The sequence below is a fragment of the Macaca nemestrina genome, chromosome 7 (assembly GCF_043159975.1).
Source record: "Macaca nemestrina isolate mMacNem1 chromosome 7, mMacNem.hap1, whole genome shotgun sequence".
Taxonomy (NCBI): Eukaryota; Metazoa; Chordata; class Mammalia; order Primates; family Cercopithecidae; genus Macaca; species Macaca nemestrina.
The window spans coordinates 60,968,604-60,989,135 of record NC_092131.1 but is presented as its reverse complement, the minus strand read 5'-3'; the positions used below and the strand labels follow the sequence as shown (position 1 = coordinate 60,989,135).

The 20,532-nt window shown below is 34.3% G+C and overlaps 1 protein-coding gene and 1 long non-coding RNA gene across 6 annotated transcripts in view; one reads left to right on the top strand and one right to left on the bottom strand.

Moving 5' to 3' along the window:
* Positions 1-20,532, bottom strand: part of LOC105481879 (MAM domain containing glycosylphosphatidylinositol anchor 2) — an 859,970-nt gene that overhangs the window by 217,083 nt on the left and 622,355 nt on the right. For all 5 annotated transcript variants that reach the window (XR_011625905.1, XR_011625904.1, XM_011741671.3 and 2 more), the window contains exon 7: positions 18,394-18,723. Coding sequence is in view for 3 of the 5 variants with exons in the window: in XM_011741671.3 (XP_011739973.2) it covers positions 18,394-18,723 (330 nt within the window). In the remaining 2 variants the exon portion in view is untranslated. The remainder of the gene's footprint in view (positions 1-18,393; positions 18,724-20,532) is intronic.
* On the top strand, positions 829-18,577 carry LOC139364297 (uncharacterized). The gene is made up of 3 exons (XR_011625909.1): positions 829-955; positions 13,723-13,888; positions 18,452-18,577. It is a non-coding gene; the product is annotated as an uncharacterized lncRNA (long non-coding RNA).

The following is a 20,532-nucleotide window of genomic DNA, read 5'->3' as shown; positions in this document are numbered from 1 at the left end:
TGATGAGTTTCATCTTTGGTGATCTGATTGAGACTCCAAGGTAAGCAACATCTTTATTTCAGAGCACAGTTTTAAAGGAAAGATATTCTGTCACACTTGAGTGCTGTTTCAGTGTTTGTGTCAGCAGTCCTCCATCTCTTCTTTGCTAGCACATTTACAGATTGGCTTCATAAGCATGAGACATGCACATGAATATACTCAGATTTTGAAGTTTTGAGAAGTCACAAAGTAGTTTTACATAGAAGCAAAGAACTAAATAATTTGCGTTTGCAACAACTGTCAATGGCACATCAGTAATGAGAGCTCACAATAGGATAAGTAAGATAAGCCTCTGGTTAAGTGAAATTGTCAGTATGCTTGTTGTAACTCCACTCATTTCTCTTCCATTCAAGAAAGTACATTCAGTGTAAGTGAGAATAATGTCATGACTGTAATATGTATTTTAAAACCTCCATACATTAATATTTGAAATATTATAATTACCATATACCTCACAGCTGATATGAACACACCACTGAGATTTGGAAGAATTGCCTTAAAATACAAAATTTATAAGAACACAGTGGCCACTGGAAAATATTCATATAATGATACAAGGCAAATTTGAGAATTTCATTCAAATTAAAAATAATTCCATTCCAAGGCTGAATAATACCTTTTAAACTAGTATGTTGACCCATTTCCAGTATGATTATAACTGCGTGTCAATTTTTAAAACACAATAATGTGCGTTTGAGAGATGTTCAGGGTGACCAAAAAAATCCAACATGCTAGACATTCCTCATTTATTAATGGACCTGCTGATATTTGCTTCCTTTTAGAGATCATGATTGGCAACAAACGGTTTGATGGAAGATGGCTAAACTACAACTCATTTTTTATTAAAGGAATAAAGGTTGCTATTGGATACTTACTGGAAAAAATTCTTAGTATATAAAAATGTGAAGTTAACATGGTGAGTAATATAGTATGCAGCACCTAATTTTTTTGTGTGTGGTGGTTGTTTGAAAATATGCAGAACTTGCCTGAGCCATAGGTTAATATAATAATATTATCTTGTTACACGTCCTTCTGGATTGTCTTTCCCCTTTTAAATGAATTACTAAGATCTGATTGACTAATGTCTCTTCTTCATCTAAAAAAATTATTTACCATTTCTCAATTAAATCTTTCTTAAAAATCATGTCACTATATTATTTAAATAGCTACAGTAGTTTCCCATTTACCAGAACAGAAGGTCTAAATCCCACTGCTTGTTTTCCATCTTATTTGTCAAACCTTAATAAGCCATAGTGCTTCTGTGGAAAGCTCTCTATTCAGTTGAGGCTGGTCTTTTCATCTGCTTAACATACTTGACTTATTCAAAACCCCAAACCTTCCTTCCTTCTCTTCAGGAATGAGTTTGACCGCACATCCAATGATTGTTACGTTCTTTAAGGTCCAATTTAAATTTCATGTTGTATTTAGTCTTTCCTGATTTCTGTATTTTTATTCATCTTCCATGTCTCTGAATTAGAGCATGTCCAATTTATTCTGTATATGTCATGACGAAATGTACACTTACATATGTAACTAAAGTGTCCTGATGTAAGCATCAGGGTTTTATTATTTCTTCAGTAGCTCCCACATCATGTAATATTTTAAAGGTTTTTTTTTTTTTTTTTTTGAGGTGCTTAATAAGTGGATTGATTGATGGAGCACCAATCAAGGTTATTAAGCAACCGAAGTAAGAAAACCATTGATTAATAATCAGCTCTTGATTATCCAAGGCTTAATTTTAAAGCATATAAATTTCAAGATCATTTTTCATATATGAACTATTTTCTTTTTAAATTTTAAATATCCACCAAGAAACAATATATTTTTGTAATGTTAGTACTTCTACTAGACTTTGATTTGGAGACAGTAACGATACAAGGAGGTAGAAATAATACGCTAAAATATTGGCAGCACTTGGTAATACTGAGCAATCTGTCCATTCCATGACTTTCCTCAATCAGCAGTAAAGGAAAGGCTAGTTGGCCTTATGATAGAATGTCCATGTGGATCTATATTCTAAGACTTGTATTACTTGCAGTCCTGTGTGTAAATGTTTCATATATGAAACAAGCAGTTATTTATAAATACATCTTCACACCAGATGGTATGCCTAGTGTTTTTGTCCATAATATGAATAAGCATAATACAACTCTTATCACACTCTAAATAAAAACTGCCTTTTTTTACACTGACAGACACTTTCAAGTACCTCACCCATAATAAATCAGAAGATGCTAACAAACCAGGATTGACAATGTTTACAAATCTAGCAATCGAACAGGATGAAAACCTACATTAAAAACAAACATGAGGTTAAAATATCACAGCATGTGCATTTGGAAGTTTTAAGGGGAAATGTCCGTGCATATACACACATACACAATGCCTATATTTGAAAGAAATGGGGAAATCTTATTAGAATGGCATTGTTCATTACTTGAAACATATGGGGAGAAATAGGTTCCTAGAGGGTAGCAACTCTAAAAGGTTTGGTATTGGACATGGGGAGCATGCAGTGCCATTCAATCAGGAAAACAGGTTTGGCAGGCAACAGTTGTGGCTGTTCCAACTTCCCTCACCCAGCAGGTGTTGCTATGGCATAAGAATAGTCTCTGAGGGATTCAGTAGAACACAAAGTGTAAGATGAAAGAACAAAATAGAAAATCATTCTCTGCGTGGCATTCATATTTTCCCTGCTACTCAAGCTACAAGACCAGTTGCAAATAAACACAGGTTCTATTCTTGCTGCCTCATGAACAGATAAGTGAATGGAACTTCAGCTAAGGTTGCTACGGTACTATTCGGCTAAGATTTCAAGTATCTCGAATTGTTATGATTTTCATATAATTTGGTTTTCTAACTTGAGCTTATAATAAAACATTTTTAGAATAATTAAAATAAATCTCTTAAGAGAATGTCCTAACCTCTTTGGGGAAAAAAAAAAAAAAAAAAGAAACATAAAAGCAAATATTTCTTTCTTTTTTTAACCTCCCTGACTTGTAAGTTTCTCATATACTAAAATACATAAATAAATAATCATCACTAATTAAGTATATAAAGTCTCACATGTGGAAAACTATTTTTTTTCTGAAACATGTAAACAGGAGCAAGATATTTCAACTTGTTAAAGAATTATGTCAAAATTGTAGTAAGCAACAAATATAAGATTGAGAATGTTGGAGGGGACTCTATAAAAGAAACACTGGATTTTTTTTGCTATATTTAGAAAGGGGGGCCAGGCACAGTGGTTCACACCTGTAATCCCAGCACTTTGGGAGGCCAAGGTGGGTGGATCACCTGAACTCAGGAGTTTGAGACCAGTCTGGCCAACATGGAGAAACCCTGTCTCTACTAAAAATACAAAAATTAGCTGGGCGTGGTGGTGGGCGCCTGTAATCACAGCTACTTGGAAGGCTGAGGCAGGAGAATGACTTGAACCTGGGAGGTGGATGTTGCAATGACCCGAGATTGCGCCATTGCACTCCAGCCTGGGCAACAGAGTGAGACTTAATCTCAAAAAAAAAAAGGTAAATAAAAGAAAGGGGGTATGATAGAATGCAAAACATCAAGTAAAGCGATGAGATACTTATTTACTAAGAAATGACTAGGTCATTCCATGAAGAACTAGTAACCTATAACCATTTCTGAGAACTAGAAACCAATTCCTCAAATTAACTTTCTTAATCAAGTTTTAGTCATGTTTATTATTTTTTCAAATAATGCAGAGTAAATCTGAAAAACTATAATTATTTATATATAAGCAGGCAATAAAGAATTTTAGCCTTAAAAGTTGGATACTGCACTCCAAACAGTTTATTATACAAACCACAAATAATAGGCAGGAGGATCCTATAGCTAAAAAGCCAACTAAGATTCGCAAATTCCTACAGTTCTTATATTCCATAACATATTTGCATCCTTGCCTACTTGCTCTTAGAAATGGTGCCATGATTTATCCAAATACACTTTTATACATTTATACAAATGTATTAGCCTTTAAATTAATAGCAAGCACTCTGGGAGTAACAAAAGCAGAGTCACATATGTTACAATTTGTACCCAATGTTAGAGATAATACCAATTTATTTTAATATACATTTTTGATTCCCTTGAATCAACAAATATGCCTAAGACTAGGGGCAAGACTGATAAATTTGGTTATTCATTATCTTCAATTACACTATGTATTATGAAAACATATATTTGTATTTCACAAGAACTACACTTCACAAGAAGTAAGACTTCTTGTAGCTGATAGTTGCTAACGATTATTTCCAAATTAAAAGATTCTTTTTAATAAACATGGAGAGTTTGGAAGGCTTGTAAATTTACAAGATTAGAAATTTGACTTGGGCTCAGGTTGTAATCCACATACTGGCTGTGTAACCTTGGCAAAGGGATGTCTTAATTTTAGTTTTCTTGTCTGCAGATTAAGCTGATGAAAAGAAGAATTTAATGAGTAATGATAAAATGGCACAATGCTCAAGAAAGTGTCCTCTAAACACTTTGAATTTTGTAATATATTTGTAAAGAGCAAGACTTAGGTCTGGCTGCCTAGATTCAGTTCCTAGCTCTATCACCTACTAGCTGGGTGACCTTGGGAAAGTTGGCTAGTCTGCACCTTTCAGTTTACCTAAAGTGAGCATAATCGTACCTACTTCACATTTTTTAACACTCATAACCTCTTAAGCCAAGGTATGGCATATAGTAAACACTCAATATATTAATAGGTTAGTTATTATGATGTTTTCTTATCACTGTACTTTGTGTAGTATCAATAACCATACTTCATTATTATGCATACATTTCTATATAGAGGGCATAGATTTTGTTTTATTCATACTTGTGATGTCTCAAGTACTGAGCATAGGTACTTACATGGTCAAACAAAGGTTTATATAATTCAAATATATAAATATATTTATACCTATATAAATACATTTTATTGCTATTGTCTGTTGTCCAGGAGACACATACGCATTTTAGATGAGGATACTATTTGAAGAAAATGACATTTTAGAAAAGACAGGAATAAACCTTTTCTAATCTGAATAGTCAGACGCATTCGCCCAAAGCCATCCAAGGAAAGAAGATTGCATTTGTCTCCCATTAGACATAATAATTTGATCCATATGTTTGGTTAATATAACAAAATGACACATAATACAGATATCTCAGCTCTCACTCTATTTCTCTGAAATAATGAGTTTTGGACATCTCTATATACATCTACACCTCCTTTACAAGGATAACAAAATGTCAGTGCTGTCCATTTTTACAAAGGTCAAGGTGTTGCCATGAAAACCAGGGACTAGTAACGTATCAGGAGCTGTCTGATCATGTTAATTATGGTATTGCTTTCTGGTAGATAAAGGAATTCTAAATTAAAAGGAAGATAAGCTATAAATTATACATTAAAGGCATTTTATAAAAGCATTGAAAAAGAAAGATGCTTTAAAGTAATTCACAATTTATTTTACTTTCTGGAGCAACTGTTGCTCACAGTGGTAAACTCTTCAATGCAGAATGGCCAGAAAAAATCAATTTTTTATTACTTTTGCAATAAAAAGGCCATTTGTCTCCTTGTAGAACCCACGTGACATTGTTAGCTCTCTTATAAATGATCACTCTGGACAATGCCTGTTTTACAAATTCCCTAATTACACCACTGATTGTATACCACTGAATATGCCTTATCCTGTGGAAATAGACACTACTGCCACCTTAATAAACATTTTGACATAAAACGAAGCTGGCTGTCTCATCCTTTGTCAAGAGCAAAATGAAACAACCAGTGAACACAATGTTCCATCAACGGATCAGGGTCACATGTTCTTTAGAGCAAATGAGGTTTAATTAACAGATCCGATAATAGATAACTGGTTAATTAAAAAAGGAGTGTCTTCTTATAGCTGCATGAAGGCCTTATTAACAAATATTCTACTGAAGCATGATTGCATTTTACAAACCATTCTGCTAGTCTGTAGAAGTATATAGAAGTCTACAATAAACTTATGGACCTGATTTTAAAACCACATAAAAACTTATATAATGTGGTTGATTGGAATGACAGACAACTCATTCTGCGCTAATATGTGAGTGTGAAGAGTTTAAAACAATTTTTAAATATGGTTTTATGCTGCATTTTATTCCCAAGAAGGGACATTTCTTTTTAAATGTCAACTGTATCTATTTTGTTTGCAAGTATTATTTAGATAGCCTTGGTAAAAGTGGACTACTTATGTTTCATTTGCAGTGGACTGTCATTCATGCTAAACGCATTTTAGACATAGACATTTCAACTGCTTTTCATTTTATTATTTCTACTTCACATATTTAAATTACCAGCATACAGATACAATTCTTCCTTGATATTCACAGGACATGGAGATGGAGGTGGGGGGAGGTATTGGTTTCAGACCACATCAGATACCAAAATCTGTAGATTTTCAAGCCCCTTATGTAAAATGGTACAGTATTTGCATATAACGTATCTCATCTTCCCACACATGTTAAATAATCTCTAGAGTAGTCATACTAATACAATGTAAATGCTATTTAATAGCTGTACTATATTAGTTATTTGTATAATTTTTATTGTTGTATTTTTAATTGTTTTTCTTCTGAATACTTTTTAATAACTTTAACTTTTATTTTAGACTCAAGGGGTACACATGCAGTTTTGTTACATGAGTATATTGCATGACGCTGACCTTTGGGGTAGGAATGATCCCACCACACAGTGAGCACAGTTCAAGATTGATTGAATTGATGGATGTAGAAGCACTATATATGGACAGCCGACTGTATTTCATTTCATATTCTGCATAGAATCTTTTCAAAAGTGCAGTGACAGTCTTCTCATTTCACACATTTTTGGTCTAGTGATTATTGCTGACAGACCATCTATAAAATTTGGGAAATTCTGACTTCTTTACCCATCATATACTTGGAGAGGAGTCCACTGTTCTCAACTCTTTCCCTCCCCTGCAAATCATTGCTCTGCAACCTTTTCTAAAGCTTTTGGTCCTGATCCTCAGCATCCTCTTGGGCTAAATTACACCCAACAGGATTTGCCAGGCTCCAATTCCTTAATCAAATAGGTCAGAAGGCAGACACAATGTGATTTGAAGTTTCTAAAATGGATTCCCTCATCAAAAATACATTTCTCACAGTGTATCTCCAGAGCCTAAAATCTCATTACCTGATAATCTCGTGCCCCATGATCAACAGAATATGTCATCACATGATCCAACTAGAACGTTACCTGAATCATCTCTAGAATACTGCAACACCTGTCTACAACGACCATTTCTTGTGTGTTCTGTGTAAAGAACCCAGGTTCTTCAGCCAGAATTGACCTATGTTCAACACTTTATGTCACTACTTAGTAACTGTGATGTCGATAAAAGTCAGGCCTATGCTTTCTACAGCTTAAGCTTCTCATATGTAAAATGAATATAATCACAAAATCTGCTTAAATGGTGTCCTGAGGAGTCAATGAAATACCAACTGTAAAGTGTTTAACCTAGCAACCAGAATGTAATAAGCACTCCAAACACCTTAGTTTTTCTGTCTATTTGTAACTTACTTTGAAATACTTCAGCATATGGCAACACTTTGTATCTTAAATTTGGTTTTGACACGTGTGTTTCACAAAACTGCATGCTTACAATTTATGCATTTTTCTGTTTCTGTTATATACTGCAATAAGGGTTGAAAAAATAATTCACCATAAACAATGTGATCTTCATTTGTGTGCTGTAAATTTTATTGCATATTCTAGCGATGCTGTTAATATTATACTACTCATGTGTATACACTCCAGTTGCAGTTAGATAGCAATTTAGAAACCCAAACCATGGGTCCACTATTTTCAGGCAGCTAGGAGAAGCCAAGTATCATCCTGAGCTGAACCAGAGAAATTTTAATGTAGCATGATGTTGAATATGTTCTTCTGTGGTGAAATAAATACTATTAAAGATATTTGCATTGGTTAGAATAAGTAAGATCTCTCCCAACTTTTGCGAGCGGGATATGGGGCTAGCAAGCAGAGCCTAACATCCTAACACTCTTTGGAGTCGCATCCTTGGAATACGGTTCTGATAATCTTGTGCCCCATGATCAACAGAATATGTCATCACATGATCCAACTAGAACGTTACCTGAATCACCTCTAGAATATTGCAACACCTGTCTACAACGACCATTTCTTGCAAGGCCTTTATCAAAGGGGTATGACTGAGTATTTGAATTGCCTGAGATAATAAAGGGAAATATTCATTTAATCTAAGATTCTAATGCATACTGCAAGCTTTCATACTGGATTTGAAATCTGAGATTTCAAGCTCAAGTCAGGATAAAGCTTTAGGAAGTGAACATAGTATCTATACTTCTGGGCTCTATTTCCTTCTCTACAAAATGAAAGGCATTAGGTCATCAATAAGCCCTCAGTATTTTAAGTCTGTGCTAATAATTAAGACATGTAGGGATCTTTTAAAATCGTTTTGTGAAACAAATATGTGGGGACCTGCACCAATAATCCTTTATTTCCTTTTTAAATTAAGAATAGATATTTAGAATACACCACATATTCCATAAAGGCACCACCAAAACCCAAATTCAAGATTTTCTACATTTTTCTAGTCCCTTTCCCAAACCTCACTGATATCTAACAATGTTGAATGAAAAATAATCAAAAGATTATGAAAATTAATTAGGTTCTTTTAAAACTGAAAAGATATTTATTGGCAAGCAGATTTGAGGGGAGAAGTTCTTTGCACTAATCATAGTTCTAGTTTCTATTTGGAACCCTTGAAAGAAAGAGCTTTAAGACATTCCAAACTGTAAAATGAAACTTAAACACATCACATACAAATTAAATCACTTTAGTAACTGTTCTCTCTGTTGCTAGGAGGTCTAGAGTTCTAGAGCTTTCACTACCACATAGAAGAAAATGGTGATGAAACTGTTAGCCTATGGATCCAATCATCATAAATATTTCTATTTAATTTTCTTTTTGCCAGTTGTGAATGGTAGGTTAGTAGTGTCATGGGTGACCATAAAAATCTGAAGTGTGATCATAACTACATTAGTAGTGAACATACCATTTCCTATATACCTCTATCTTCTCCTCTAATAAAAGACTTCAGGGTAGGTCTTTGTATTACAGCCTTAAAATAATATGCTGTAATGTACATTCCATTGTTAACTATAAATCTGGTGGAGGCATTTATTCTTTATCAGTGAATGGAGATATTTGTCACGAGTGTTTCTTTAACTCTAATACATTACTCACTGTTATCATTTTAAATGCAAATTTTGAAGCTAAAATATTATTTTCAGTCCTCATTGGAGAATTTTATATCCAGTCATTCAAAATTCAGAGAGTTTCTATGTTCCCATTGCTTGCATTAGAAAATAATGAAGGGCATAGGAAGCATATATTGGGTATACTTTCTTATTTCTCATTGATCTGCTCTTATTTTCATATCACCTGAGAATTTGAAAAAGTATTTAATTTTATCAAATGAAGAAAGTCCCCAACACCTGGGATAGTAATTAGACAAAAGCAAATTAACCACTGTTAAACAAGTTGTAAAGTCAAACCTTTGTTCTGATATTTGGGGAAAATATTGGAGTATTTTCAGATGATAATTGGAGGGAAATTATAAATCCAGTGTTCTTTCCATAGTAATACAGATTCAATTTTATGTGAAAAATTCCAATAGAAAAACATGTTTAATGTTTACTGAATGATTATAGGCCCATTTTTATATTTATGTCCCTCAAAATATCAATAATAAAATATTGATATAACTTATGCTTCTCAAAACAACTTGCAACTAATGATGTTTTAAATAATCCCTTTCACTCCTTTAAATGGTCTTCTTGAAAAGAGGATTCATATAATTGTCACCTTCTACAAGTGTCTATAATGCTACCTGTGGCTTTTTAAAGAAGATGCCACATAATCTGAGGATGTATGTTCTTCATACCAAAATACTCTATTTAGACTCTGATGACCTCTTATCTTTACCTTCCCATTTTCCCCTCTCCTCTTTTCCTCTTATTCCTCTGTCTCATACTGTCTCTTTCATACTCCCTCACCATATTCAATCCTTTCACTTAAATGAAAATAAGGGCTCACTTCCATTATCAAAATCTATGCATCAATATTACGGTTTCTGGGACAAATACAATCATTCACATTTATTTTCATGCAGATGAAGAAGTATTGAAGGCTATGAAGATGCTCTAAATACAAAAAGCTTTCCACTGCATGAATTTTTTTTTTTTTTTTTTAGATGGAGTCTCGCTCTGTCATCCAGAGTGGAGTGCAGGGGCACAATCTCGGCTGACTGCAAGCTCTGCCTCCCAGGTTCACGCCCTTCTCCTGCCTCAGCCTCCTGAGTATCTGGGACTACAGGCACCCACCACCACGCCCGGCTGATTTTTTGTATTTTTAGTAGAGACGAGGTTTCACCGAGTTAGCCAGGATGGTCTCGATCTCCTGACCTCGTGATCCACCCGCCTCGGCCTCCCAAAGTGCTGGGATTACAGGCGTGAGCCACCGCACCCGGCCGATATTCTTTTTTTTACTCAAATTAGAGAGCTGATTTTCCTTGATTTCCATTGATCAGTCTTCTCATTTGCTTCATGGTTTCTTCTTTTTGCTGTCATCTCCGTGGACAGTAATAGCTTTGCTTCTTATTCTCTTCTTGGGTGGGACCATCTGTTTCAAATTAATACAATCACTTGTGAAGTCTTAGTTCTGACCTTTTCCTGATCATCAGAACTGATTTTCTAATTGCTCACCAGAAGCATGAAGATGTTTCACCATCCCTTCAGCTACAACTAATCTCAAACCACTTTGTTCTCTCAAACCTTCTCACAGACATAAATCCTTTATGTGACATTACTGTATTCTAAATGACCGAGGCATAACATTTTGGGATCATAGTAGCAAAACAACACACTTAAAAGGAATGGAAGAATTCATCTAAGCCGATGGCTTTCAACTATGAGTAGTAAATACTACTAGTGTGTATGTATGTGTATATATATGTGTTTGTGTGTGTATATATATATACACACACACACACACACACTGAGAATCAGAATCCTTTGTCCAAATATAATCTTACATAGAAGTTCTATGTATACAAGAGAAACATATTTCACTCTGATTGAAGTTGGAAAGGGAAGAAATGAGTAAAATTCTCTGCTGGTTATTTCCTTTCTCTCTGCAGTTTAGTAGCACTTGCAAATATTCCAAATTGCCATTAAAACACTATTTGGAAATCAGTTCTCCAGCTGATCCCATTGTTCTATAGATGAAAAGTTTTGAGGCCCAGCCAGACCAAAGTCATAAAGCTACTAGGAGGTAAATTTGGGCCTGGACTCTGCACTGCATTAGTCTGCCTGATGTCAATCAGGCTCTTTCTTAAATTGACTTAAGAACATTGGTCATTGACTTAACTGTCCCTTTATGAGAGGTTATGAGGACTACTCAGCACCTTATCTGATTCCTATCTATCCATCCAGCTGAATAAGTGGTACCCTTCACACACAATCTGCAGAATTTTTTCTTATGCTCCCTTTCATTCATTCTGTTTCCTCAAGCTCTGCCTTGTAAATATTCCAAACCCGTGGTGGAGAGATAAGAAATCTAACATGCAAAGAGGTTAACTGACTTCTCAGATGTTGTTCCTGAGTCTCAAAGCTTTTTTTGTTAGCTAAGCTTTCTGTATCTTTTTTTCTTACCTAGCCACTATTCATAAAATATTGCTTGTCCCCATTGTCCAATTGTTTTTTTCTTTTCTTTTTTTTTCTCAACAGCTCTCACTCTGTCACCCAGGCAATTTTTCTAATAAGAGTGTTTTGCCTTTCTCTTTTACATTATCTCCAAATAATTCACTGAATACTCTGTCACGACGTAAAGGTAGTCTCACTGTTTGGGAAACAGGAAAAGCTATCTTTGTCAGATTGATTGTTAAGCCTTAAGAATGTCTTTTGAAACTCTCTTTTATTTCTCCACCATCATTTCTCTAATTGTCTCTTTTCTGAACTCTGAAGATTCACCAACTGAATAGGCCCCCAAAGCACAAATCAGATCATATTGCTGCCCTGATAAATACTTTGGTCATTCTTGATTGTGTGAATGTGAGCTAGTAAGATCTAATGAGATTCATTTCCTTCTAAGATCTAGTGCCTTATTCTTTTTTTTTTTTTTTTTTTTTTTTGAGACGGAGTCTTGCTCTGTCACCCAGGCTGGAGTGCAGTGGCCGGATCTCAGCTCACTGCAAGCTCCGCCTCCCGGGTTCACGCCATTCTCCTGCCTCAGCCTCCCGAGTAGCTGGGACTACAGGCGCCCGCCACCGCACCCGGCTAGTTTTTTGTATTTTTTAGTAGAGACGGGGTTTCACCGTGTTAGCCAGGATGGTCTCGATCTCCTGACCTCGTGATCCGCCCGTCTCGGCCTCCCAAAGTGCTGGGATTACAGGCTTGAGCCACTGCGCCCGGCCAAGTGCCTTATTCTTAATCCAGCTCAGATGCTACCTGCTCTATGGAACTCTTGCTGACCAGATTCAAAACATTATTCTGTATGCTCCCGTATAATTTCTATAGTTTATTAAAGCAAGTGCTAGATTATATCTGTTAATAAGATTTTGCCTCAATCTTACAAAATTTATTAATGTTTGTATAGAAAAGTAACAGTTATGTGTGAGTTTAATTTTTTTACTAAGCCCATGAGGTTCAGCTTTGTAATTATTTTCTTTCTGAATTAATTGGTATCAAAAGTGTAGGTTTGAGGTCAATGCATTATAGCCTGTGGGCAAAATATGGCTACCACCTGTTTTTGTAAATAAAGTATTATTAGAACACAGCTGTGCCCATTCATTTATTGCCTATGGCAGCTTGCCCATTATCATAGCAGAGTGGAATAGTTGTGATGGAAACCATATGGCCTGAAAAGCTGAAAATATTTACTATCCAGCCCTTTACAAAATGTTTGCCAGCCTCTGATGTCCATCATTAATTCAGAGGTCATGGATTGTACTTCACAATTTTGGATTCAAGGAAAGAAATTGTTTATCTGTTCAGTAACTCAGATGCTAATTACATAACTTTTGATTTCAGGGTAGCTTCCTCTGATCAAAGGTTTGCCAGGGTATTTTATGTGATAATCTTAGGACTTCTACTTACATAAAATAACCTATTCCTTACTATAGCCATTCTATAGAACTTCAGTTTTAATCAGCAGAATTTCATGAGTTTCTATTTCTCCTTAACTGGGAAAAGGACAAGGAAGCAAATCCAATTAAGCGGACTTAGTAATTTTTTTCTGTTGCCCTCCTGTTTACTAACTATTCTTCTTTCTTGTGTACTGTAGTCCTGTCCTGTGTTATCAACAACTGTCATTTTGCAGATGTGAATACTTGTACAGACACTGGTTAAATAAAATAATTATAGTAACTAGATGGGTGGCAGCAAACTAAAAATTTGAACAGATTTTCTCAGTTGGTCACCACTATGCACCTATGCCTATGCTTCAGCTTCTTGTTTAAACCTCTAAATTTTGATCCACTTTCTGCCTATAAAATGTCCATGTGCTCTAACAAGGTAGAAAAAAAAATCATCAGAATGTGTATTGACTGTTCTGCTATATTTGTCCACCAGATGTCTCATCATGGGAATTCCACAGATCAGCAGTTTCACTGTTTAGGTTTTCAAGGCATGATGCAGATGCTTCTGAGTTTACTATAAACCTACAAGTTTGTCAAGTCATACGAAGAAATAAATGCAAGCTAATGAGCATCCAAGGACTCTACCATGGAATAATACTGTAAGAAGCAATGAGATATTTTGCAACAATGCCTCTGAAAATTAAGTCTACTGCTGTATAACAATTACTTTTTTGCAAATGTGTGACAATCAAGTGACAATAATTAAGAATTTAACTTTCGTCAAAATTTTAGGCTAAAATTCACATGCATTTTTCAGCAAATATGTGAAGTTTTTTTTATTTTGTAAAATCGAATTATAGCCATTAAAGTTTCAGTATATTTAAATTTTAATTGAAACATTTATAACAATTTTAAGTTACCTACAGTCTAGCCAGATAAAACATAGTTTCAATAATAAAAAAACTATAAAGTTGTGATAAACCAATAAAATTTGCTTATATTCCTATCAGTGAATATCAGTCCTACAGTAAAAACAATAATTATCACTTTAATATTCTTGAGACTTTCTTCATCCTATATATTCTGCCAAATATATCCTCCTTCCACTGTCACGAGCACAATGCTACTTTTGTCAACATTTATCTCAAATGTCATTTCTCTGTGAAAGTTTCTTATATTCACATGAACAAAAAATTCACAATTTCTACAGAAGTCCAAACAAGCTTTAAGCACAGTATGCAACCACTACATATTGCCTAGTTTCTATGTAATCTGTCTTGACGATTTAGATTTTAAGCTCCTTAAGGGCAAGGCCCATTTGTACTATCACCATATAACACAGAGTGTGTATGCAGCAGTAATACAGGAAAGAAATCTAAGGGAAACACTCATTTTAAATAAAAAAATACTCCCAATGAAACAATTTGCATGTTTAAAGAATCAGGAGGAAAAAGGTATCTAATATTCAATTAATGTGAAAGACAACCTATAATCATATATATCATAGTTTTCATCACTCAATCAAATTCAAACTCCAAAATACATGAGGCCTCTCTTCTCTCTTCTTTCCTTTTCTTTCTCTCCCCTCCCTTCTTCTCTCCTCTCCAGTCTGCCTTGCCTTGCCTTGCCCTGCCATACCTTGCCCTGCCCTGCCTTGCCTTGCTTTGCTTTTATGAGACAGAGACAGAGTCTTGGTCTGTCAACCAGGCTGAAGTGAAGTGGTGCCATGGTAGCCCACTGCAGCCTCAAACTTCTGGCCTCAAGAAGTCCTGCTGAGTCAGCCTCCCACAGTGCTGGGATTACAGGTGTGAGCCACCATGCCTGGCCCTTAACTGTCTTTGAAAATCAAATCACTGTGTTTTAAGAATATGAATAATTCTGTAAATTAGGAGTTACTTCCCTGAAATATTTTTTATTTCAATTTTAAAAGTCATCAAAAACAGGTTGAAATGTGGCTCTGTCATTTAAGAAAAATGATTTTCTGTCTTAGGTAAAAATGCCTTGTGGTACCTCAGCCTCTACTTTAAAAATATCATTATATGTCTCTTAAAACATAGTAACACTCAAATTGAATGATGAAGAATTAAAGAGAGAGGAAAAAGAAACAACACAGTAACAATTGAAATTCGATGTAAGATTTTATATGAAAAACAAAAAGCTCAGAAATGTTCAAAATGTTTTAAAATGTCACCCCAAAATGCCTTATATTTAACATAAAGAAATGCTTAGCACACAGGTAAGCTACTGACCATTTGGTCAATGCTCGATTTCCTATAATAGAAATACTAGCAAAACCAAGAATCTAACACATCACCACATATATATTTATGTCTTACATCATTGTTTCCTTTTCTTTGACTCACTCACCCCATTTGTGCGAATTTCCTCAGTATCCTCCAGGGTTCATAAAATTGATATAATCCAAGATTTCCTTTCATGCTATAGCTTATTCATTTTCACTGTTCAAACTATATCCTAGAATACATCTATTTTCATATTAAAGCACTTCAGTCCTCAATAGTATTGGGATAAAAATCATTTTAATGATGTCAGTTGAATCATACAATCTCAGATTTATAGAACTTTATACTGCATTCTAGTATTCCACTCTATTGTAAGCAAATTGGAATATCAAAAGTCAGTTTTGGCTTGAAGACAGAATATGTAATTGTCTTCAGTAACTCATTCTTTAGGTTAGGCATCATCTTTTCTAGGCCTTCTATCACAATACAATCTCCTGGTCCATCTAGACTCAAGAGTCTGCCATCTGTGTAGCCACACTAAGAAGAGCCCCAACTTTGCCTTAATGCTCTAATGTTGCCATAGTGAATTTATTAATTTTTGAAAAAGGGGCAGGCATTTTTATTTTCACTGGACACCACTGATTGAGAAGCTGCTCCTCTCTTTGGGAGTGATAAAACATTAAGTCACTATAAATTTATCTATCAAATAACTTTAAGTCAGTAAGGAATTAAAACAAGGGTAGTAAGCAGAACAGTAAATGTCTATATTACAGAGACAATGGGAGGAAGGAAAACCTAAAATGAAAGGCGTATGTATAAATTAGTCATTTTTTAGTTAATAATTATCTATTTAGTACCTTCTATGTGCCACGTATTGTTTCGACTATTGAGATTATAGCAATGATTGATGCAGACAAAATCTCAGACTTCGTGGAGCTTCCACTCTATGGAGAAACCACATCTATCTATAGTAAGTGGGGGCTTTCCAGGGGCAGTGTTTTGGAAGAAGACAATATATTTCTTTTATCTCCAATAGTGCTACCTTTGGTAGCCAGGAAAATTAATGATAGTTAAGAAAATTTAATGATTACAACCAATCTCTTATTACTAATCTTGAATTTTCTTTAAAGGATTGTTGGACATTTCACAAATCAATGTTGGTCATCTTTACTATTTTGTCCCATATAACACATAGTTTCAAACAGGCCATATAACTAGTATATTTAAAAATAAATGTTAGGGCTCGTTTTGTGAGCCCTATATATAATGCTGCTTTCTTCTCTCCATTCTGTGCTCCATCTTTTGTCTAAGTTTAATGGTATATAAACTGTGCTCCCATCAAAGGAGTTCTTTTAGATAAAAGCATTGATTCTTTGGATCTGAGCTTTGTGTCACTGGTTCTGCAAAGGAAACAAGAAAAAAAAAACGAACAAACAGCAAAACCCAACCAAACAAAGCAATGGTTTTGATTAAGTCTAGAACATTTCTGGAAACTATCCCTCAGAAAATGAGGACAAATTATCCTGGATCTACAAAATTGTTCTTACTCTCTTACAGGAAATATCATATTGGAATGTCATATAGTACAGTTTACAGTGTCACCTAGCACACTGAGGTGAAGAATCAATGGATATTTGTTGATTGAATGAATACATAAACAAGTAATAACTGACTGTGTGTATCAACAGTTTTCCCTCAGAGATCCTAAAAGAATCCCTCTCTTAGTGCTAGCACCAATGTTTAAATGTCAGTTAGATTAAAAAAAAAAAAGTTTTTTTTTTTTTTGTCTCTAGCTTTTTTTTAAGCTAGAAAAGAAATAATGTCCAAACACAAGTAATTTTCATCACCCTAATTTCCTTTTGTTTTAGTTATAGATTAAAAAAATTAAATATCTTTTAGGAACAAAGCACAATTGTACAAAGTTACCACACTTTTGTCAGCCTGAATCATAAGCTTCTATTCTTAAGAAGTAAAATCAATCCAGTGTTCACTGCAATTTGGAACCATGAGAAGGCACAAAATTATAGGTGAATACCTCAATGTACAAGATACAAAATGCTGCCTGATCATGTGTCTACTACATTTGTCTGTATGTTTTCAACACATATTATTTATCTTGAATGATGTAAAAATCTTCCATTAAAATTCAATTTGGTAACAAGTTGGCAAAACAAATACAGCTACTTTGGAACTCTGGATGTGTGCTGATTGTGCCTCACAGAATCACAGGGCTTTAAAGCATCTGAATGAACCCTCCTCCAACAAATCCCTGTAATTTTCCTTGTCAACAGATGTACATTTAATCAAGAAAAAACTAATAACATGTTTTCGTTTTTAACTTTAAAAGAAAGAATTTCACTCCAATATATTTTCGTACTTAAGTATTTTCATTATGAACAGATTTCACCATATGATTCTGCAAAAAAAAAAAATCACATCTGACTACAACTTTAACATATCAATTTTTGTTAGTGTAGGGTACATTTCTTACATATTTTGCATCTGAACAGTCTTAAATTATCTCAGTATTTTCTTCTTAGCACTATGCATTTATGCTTTCTTTAAAATGTCTGAAAATTGTCTTAACTCTAGACATTTGCTGTTTAACTTTATTAATATAATTTTAGATTCTGCAGAGTATTTTGATGAAATACTAGTATTATTAGAAGCCTATATCCATCTTAGTCAATGCTATTAATTTTATTTGGATAATTTCTGTAAAATCTCATGTAAATCCAAATCAAAACAGATGAAAACGGTATTTCAGAACCTAATATTCATTGAGCATTCAGAACATTAAAATTTTGTTTTTAGGAAATGTAAAAGGGAAAAAATATTTTTAACTAAAAACTACTTGATCTGCTAAACTTCAATTATTCTGAATGTGAACATCTTTTACATCATAAATATATGCCTCTTACCTGTGCTGCTGGATATATTAACATCGATACTGATATCAGATATTCCTCCTCCCTTCAGAGACGCTACACATGTGTACGTTCCAAAATCCGTGAATTTTAAATCAATGATGTCCAAGTTTGTTGTTCCTGGAGAGACATCAGGATCAGTCTGTGTAATGACCATCCGCTCAGAACTTCTTAATGGACGACCATTTTTAAACCAACTAAATGTTAGCTCCTCAGAAGGAACAGCTTCTACTTGGCAAGATATTTTCACCTCACGGCCAATCTGGATGTTGTCATCTTTGTGATAAGGATCTGGTGTGATCCAAAATCGTCCTTTTTTTAATGCTACAACATAAAAATTCCATAAGGGGTTAGTGTTACTTTCATAATTTTAAGTATTCATTCACTCTAGATAATCATCTCTGAGTTGAAATAAAGTAAAACCAAACTTGGTTATAGCCAAGTAGTGTGCATATCAGTAAACCTCATTCAGGTAATCCAGAAATAATCTTAAAAAATCTAAGTCAATTAAAGACTGTGAACACTTATTTTTATAAATTTGGTAATATTTTCCAGTGATATTAAAAGTAATGCCTTAGGTCTATGTGCAATTATACTTAAATATTGACATTTAATTTTGAACAAATAACAGATTCTATGTAGTCATAGGGTATTAAAATTAAAAGTAAGAATATGGGTCTCATTTAATCTAATTATTTCCCTATGTCATTACTTAATTATCGTATAATTTTCCAAACAACTCAAAAATTACACAAAGGACATATGAACATTCTCCTAAGTTGTATCTACATGTTGACCAACACTAGTTTGGTAACATTTGAGTCCATTTCCAGTTAAAACTATTTGTTGGCTCTCTAATGCAGATGACCAAAAGAACCTCTCCACAGATAGCTTAGAAAACAGGTTTGTATGCTAACAGAAGTGTTTTCTAGGTCTAAATGCAGTGCTGTTTTCACAAGAGATCAGTAGTAATGACTACCAGAAGGCTGCCAAGGGAGCATCTATAGGCTTTCTAGTAAGGGCCTGAACGTTGAATGATACTACAGTACTCAATATGGAAAAGCATTTTCTCTCTATTGTGATAGTGATTCTCTTATGCACACATTTTTCTTTTTTTTCATCATCTTCCCCATTTCCCTCTCCTTTAACATGACTGTCCCCACATGACAAAATGTAGCATAAACAGTGAAACACAATTATCAGGATAAAATATTGGTCATTCACTTTTACCATGAAGCCCAAATATGTAATGATATTGTCAAAAATGCCATGAATTTAGTGGACCTGCAGACACTAGAAGGCTGCTAACAGCATTCTGGATAGCCCCTCTTTAGTTTAACCACATTTTTGTCAGTTAGTCCAATAAAAACCAGTGAGAACTATGAAAATCTATAAAATCATGCAGAATGAACTAGAGATGAATATACTTTTAAATGTGAAAAACTTTTCTAGGTTTTAAAACTCTTTAGCCTCAAATATTTTCATGTGCTTTTTTGTTGACATCTTAATAAGATATAATTAGATATCAAAAACAATGTTTGTATCTTTCTTTTTCATTTATTTGAAGGGCTCCTCCTCAAGACTAGCCACTAGGCTGGGTTCTGACTACAGGACATGAACGAAATAGACATAACCATGGCCCTCATGTACTGCAGCTTGCAGATTCATAGATTAGAGGCCAACTTATTCACACAACACTTATGATACTTATGTCTAGAGAAACCACAGACATATATAGCAATGAAATGTTTTATATGCCTGAAGAAGTTTCAATCTCAGAGGACAGTGTCTCTAAATTATTGTTTAGAAAATGCACTAAGCTTTAATGTTAATGAAAACATGAGAAGACAAATACTTAAATCACATTCTCATACTGTCATTTGTTACATTTTTTCATAATAAAATGCAACTTATGAATCTTATTTACCCCGAACCATATCTTTATCAGTAAGTTGCTCTAGGGTGAAATTAGGATACATTTTGGTATTCTGTTACCTAGAATCATATATTTATATTTTCACAGGCACTGAAGTATGACTTTGCATTGTATTAGGGAAGGGAAATGTGATGAAAACGTCCATATCTGGCTGCTATATTTGGTATATAATAATCGTGCTCATACAATGCCAATGT